The 6,000-nt window shown below is 21.2% G+C and overlaps 1 protein-coding gene across 2 annotated transcripts in view; it reads right to left on the reverse strand.

The window, feature by feature from the left end:
- Nucleotides 1–6,000, reverse strand: part of LOC117173460 (zinc finger CCCH domain-containing protein 11A-like) — a 32,940-nt gene that overhangs the window by 18,076 nt on the left and 8,864 nt on the right. For both annotated transcript variants that reach the window (XM_033362046.1, XM_033362045.1), the window contains exon 3: nt 5,618–5,737. In XM_033362046.1, the coding sequence (XP_033217937.1) occupies nt 5,618–5,737 (120 nt within the window). The remainder of the gene's footprint in view (nt 1–5,617; nt 5,738–6,000) is intronic.

Raw genomic sequence — 6,000 nt, forward strand, 5'->3', positions numbered from 1 at the left:
AAATATTGAAAAATTGAAATTTTTTTAACTCAACACTTCTTAAATTAGAAATTCAATTATTTTATTTTTAAATAATTTAAACATGCTTAGAAAGCTTCAAAAAATTTTATTTCAAAATCTTGAGAAATCTGGAAGTTGTTTTAAATTAAAAATAATTTTGGAAATTTGTTTAGAACTTCTAAATATCTGTCAAATTGAATTTAATTTTTTCTACAATTTTCAGATAGCCTGATATAAAACAAAATGTAGATTTTCTCAGATTTTAAACAAAAAAATTAGATTATTTTCAACAATTGTGAAAGGCTTCAAAAGAATAAAAACATTTTAAGATTCCTAGGAAAATTAAAAATAACGTTTCATTTTGAAAAATTATTTTAAGATAATATTTAAAAAGATTTTCAAAGATTTAAACAAAATTGTCAAAAAAGATTCCCGAAGATTTTAAGAAAACTTTCTAAAATTTGCATGATAATTTTTTATCTTTTTAAAACTCCTAAATATCTCTTAAAATTACTCAAATTTTTTCTAAAGATGTTTATTTGTAAATTATAAATCAAAATTTAAAAATTTCACTTACAAATTAAGCATTTTTCAAATACAAAAATTAAAATTGTAGCGTTCAAAGTTTAAAGGCTCTTCTAAATTTGAACGATTCCAGGTTTTCTATGTCAAACAATTCAGCTAAAGATTCTTTAGTTTTAAATATTTGGTTACAATTTACTTGTCTTAAATAAAAATTCAAATATTGCTAAATATTCAATAATTAATCTCTTTTTTTTAATTAAAAATTTCAAATTGAATGGGTTAAAAATTAAATATTTGAGACTCAAACAATATTTTTAATTTAATGAAATCCTTAAATTAAGAATATATAATTATGAAGTTATTTTTAAGTTGAAAATAGTTTAAATATAGTGATGAAGAATTAATGTTTTTAAATTTGAATTTAATTAATTACATTTTTTTATTACTTTTTTTCTATTACAATGAAGTAACGAACTCTTTTAAATGTGTTTTTTTTTTTTAATTAAAAATATGTTGCAGGGCAGCTAAAATATTTTAAAAGAAATATTAGGGAATATTTTTTATCTTTGGAAACACTAAAATTAATCGAAATATATTTTTCGAAATGTTATAATAAATACATTATGAAAATAAATTCTCAACATTGATAACAAGATAATAAGTATCATCAGTTTCTTTTTCAATTTATATCAATAAAATGTACACAAGATTCTTGAGAAAATAAATAAAAATATATATTTCAGACGTCTCAGAAAATAATCTAGAAGATTTTAAAGACAATTTTTTATAATATAGAATTTTACAAAATATTATGAAAAAATCGAGTCCTTTTAAAAGATTTTTTAGAATTTTTAGAAGTTGCAAGAAATCAAGAAATATTTAATAAGATTTCGAAAATGTTTCAGAGTTTTCAAATATATCTAATCTATTTAAAACGTGTTAAATTCCTGAAAATGTTTTCAACTGACACGAATTTTTCTCAAAATTTTCAAATATACATTTCTAAATTGATATAAATTAAAATTTAAAAAAATCTTTCAATCTTCTAAATTTTCCCAGCAATTTTACGAAAATTTATTTATTCTCTTGAAAAGTTTCGAAATTATTTTAAATTCTACTAAATATTTCTTGAATTTACCCAATTTTTGTTCGTTTTTATTTTTCAATCTTACCAAATTGAAACATTTTGCTTTAAAATCTTCTAAAATGTTATAGAAATTTTAGGAAATCGTTTGTTATGTTTTAAAGCATATTTCAATTTTATCTTAAAGTTCATTTTTCAAAATGAAAAATTATTTTAAATTTCCATACGAATATAAAATTTTTTTAGAATCGTTTCAAAACTCATGAATATCTCTTAAACTTACTCAGATTTTTTCTAAAATTATATAATATGGCAAAATTGCAAAATTTTGCATTATAATCTTTCACACTTTTTAAACAGTTAAGGAAATAATTTAAAATGTTTTGTGACCTTTTTTCGATTTTCCCTTGAAATTCCTTACAAAAAAATCATTAGAAATTTTTCCATGAATTTTAATTACTTTTTTTCAAATCCGGACAAAATTAAGTTTACAGGAAGCTGAATTTAATAGTAACTCATAAAATTAATTTTTAATAAAAATGAGTAAATATGCATTCAAATTTAATATTGAATATTATAAATATTAATGATATTAATATTATCTATTTACTTTTTTAAATAAATTAAGTAAATTAACTTTTCTGTTGAGAATTTATATTTTCGAATTAAAAATTTAGCTTTGAAGAAAACTCGTCTTTTTAAACTGAGAATTCAAAAGTTCGGTTGAATTTTTTTTTCTCTCTTGACTGAAAAATATTTTTTTAAATTAACATTTGAACTATTTTGTTGAAAATTCGTCTTTTTGTTTCCAAAATTTATCTTTTTAATTATGAATTTCATCCTTCTGTGAGCAAAAATGCAACTGTGAAAATTAATCTGTTTAGGTTGATGATTTAACAGTTTTATTCAAAATTCGTTTATTTTTTAATTAATTCAACAGCTTTCAATTTATAATAAAAATATTTTTTTATTAAAATATCAACTATTATATTTTTTGATCCGGATTCACATTTTTTGGTTAACATAATACTTCAATTTTCTAACAAATTGTTGAATTTTAAAATAAAAAAATACTAATTATCTACCAAAAAAATGAATTCTAATGAAAAAATACAATCTTTAATATTTCAACAAAAATTGTTTTAGTTATAAATTAAAAACAATTAAATGCATTAAAAAATTTGTTTATTTAAAAAACAAAAGAATTTTTACTCAAACAGTTCGACTTGTAACAAAAACAGATAACAATTTCTGACAAAAGAGATGATTTGTCAAACAAATAAGATTTTTCATGAAAAAAAGAAAAAATATTTATGTAACCAAACAGTTGCATTTTTTTTTAAATATGAAATTTATAATTGAAAAGATAAATTTCCTAACCAAAAAGACGAATTTTCAACAAAATAGTTGCAATAAGAGGTCAAAAAATTTTTTCAGTTAATGAAATTGTCAACCAAATAATACAATTTTTAACCAAAAAATAATTAAAATTGTATCTACACTTTTGTCAAATTATGTACTAATTTTAATTAAGATGAATTCTATATCAAAATTTACAACCAACCAGTTGAATTTACAAGTAAATCGATAATATTAATTTTATTAATATTTAATATTAATCTAAAATATTAAATGTTAATGTATATTTACTAATTTGAATAAAAATAAAATTTACGAGTTACTATTAAATTACTTACCTACTTTCGAGTTGCTCGAAAGTTTTAGGTTCTCGAAACTTTTGAAATTAACAAGAATTCTTTCTTGCTAAAAGCGATTTTGAAATAAAAATCGAGAATTCAAGATTTTTTATCCTAAATGGCAACCAAATTTTAGAAAAATCCAAAATATAAACCTCTTTCCTTGATGCAGTCCTAGGTTTTTTAAATTCTCATTCATGAGAGTGTAATATAATTGTCCAAATTTCCGATCTCTGGTTTTCAACACATCTTTCCGTTTCCCAAAATAAAGGTTAGATTCGTTATGTAGATATTTCCAGCCAAAATTTAAAAATTTAGAGCATTTTAAATTTTTTGATGAGACCAAATTTAAAAAGGAGCGAAAAAAAGTACTTGCAAATTATCCTTGTGACATTTTTAATTTCGACAGAAATTAACAAAGTTATATGCTTTTCAACATTTAAAAAATTTTCAAAAGATGGGGCAAGTTTTTTTGTTTCATAATATATAAACTATATATTATATATAGTTTCGAGGTTTTTGCACAACCTTAGTTTCTACGAAAAAAATGGAATTTTCCAATTAAAAAACAAACTTTTTTCAATCAAAAAGGATAAATTTTTAACAAAATAGATGAATTCTATACCAAATAGTTGAATTTCCATCAAAAAAGATTCCAGTTGGCTGCTCAAAATCAAAATATGAATTTTTTAATAAAAAATAAGTTTCCACGAAAAAATGGTATTTTCCATCCAGAAAAAGGAATTTTTTGAACCAAAAAGGATAAATTTTTAACAAAATAACTGAATTTTCTACCAAATAGTTGTATTTTTATCCAAGAATATAAATAAATTTTTAACAAAAAGGTCAATTTTCTACGAAAAAGTTCTGTTTTCAACAAAACAATAGAATTTTCAACTGAAAAGTATGACTTCAATCAAATATTTAAATTTTCAACGAAACAGTTGCATTTTTGTCTAAAAAGATGAAATTTCTCTTAAAACAGATGAATTTTTTATTTAAACAACAAAAAATTCAGCATTTTCATTCAAAAAAGGTTCCAGTTTACTTCTCAAGATCAAAATATGAATTTTTTAACAAAAAATAAGTTTCTAGGAAAAAATGGTATTTTCCATCCAGAAAAACGAATTTTTTCAACCAAAAAGGATAAATTTTTAACAAAATAGCTGAATTCTCTACCAAATAGTTGCATTTTATCCAATAAAGATGATACTTCTAATAAAACAGTGAAATTTTTATTAAAAACCGAATTGTTTTTAAGTAGAACTTTCATTTAGAAAATATTTAAATTAATTTTTCAACGCCAAAATATAAATTTCTAACAAAAAGTAAATTTTCTACGATGCAAGTTTTTTTTTTATCCAAATGGTTGCATTTTTAATTTAAACAACAAAAATTCAACAAAAAAATAGTTAAATTTTCATCCAGAAACGATTTCAGTTGACTTTTTGACACCAAAAAAATTAAATTTAAAAACGAAAATTTTCTACCAAATAGTTGAATTTTCAACAAACCAGCAGAATTTTCGAACAGGAAGTATAACTTTTCAACAAAATTGTTGAAATTTCAACAAAACAGTTGCATTTTTATTCAAGAAAGATGTAATTTCTGCTAAACCAGATGAATTTTAAAATCAAAAAGACAAACTTTCAAAAAAGTGTTGAATTTTCAAACAAACAGTTGAATTTTTATTTAAAAAAAATTTATTCTACAAGAGATGAATTAAATTTTTTTTAAATAATTAGTTATATTTTTGAATTAAAAGAACATTTCAATTTAATTTCCAAACCCAAAATAAGAATTCTAAACAATAAGTTATAAATTTTTCGACCAAATAATTATGAGAAATAAATGATTATAATTATAACATAATTATATATAGTTATATTAAAATTATAAATAAACAATTCATGAGAAATAAAGATAAATTAAAAATAATTCAAGTTAAATCAACAAAATTTTTTAATCTACAAAATTTCAATTGAATTCAGATAATAATTGTGGATGAATAGAATTAGTGAATATAAATCTGATAAAATCCAAATGAATTCCAGGTAAATTTAAAAGTCTTCAAGGTAAATTAAAAATATATATATATATATATATAAATCCATTGAATTTAGTGGAATTCATAGGAATATCAAATAATTCAGGCTGAACTCAAAGTATTTCCAAAATAATTAAATAAAACTCGGAAATTTTTGTGATTTTTCGTTGTAGTTTACTGAAAAAAGTGACATTTTTATTCTTAAAAAGTGGCTATAGAGAGACTTTATCTTTCAAAAGTTTAAAAATTTGGAATCATTTTTACCTTCAGCTCCATATGCCGGAAATTGCAATGCTCGTTGAGACAATTACCCTGCTGCCAGTAGGAACAGACTGTCTCACATCCCAAGGCTGACGGTTCATGTCTGAACGCACACGTGTCGCCCTGCGAAAAAAATTAAGTTAGAAAAACTTATATCAAAAGTTTTTTTTTTACATTGCAGCCAACCTGGATCAAAAATTGAAACAAATTTTATAGTTAAAGTTACAATAATTCGAAAGTTTATAAGTCAATATATCAATAATGTATAATATATAAATATACGTATAATCTTTAAGTTTAGCAATAAACTATTCTGTAATTCAATATGAAAAATTTCTGAAAGTAAAACGAAAAATCTAACGACCAAATTTGGACAACCACAAAAT

This window comes from Belonocnema kinseyi, chromosome 5, assembly GCF_010883055.1.
Source record: "Belonocnema kinseyi isolate 2016_QV_RU_SX_M_011 chromosome 5, B_treatae_v1, whole genome shotgun sequence".
Lineage (NCBI taxonomy): Eukaryota > Metazoa > Arthropoda > Insecta > Hymenoptera > Cynipidae > Belonocnema > Belonocnema kinseyi.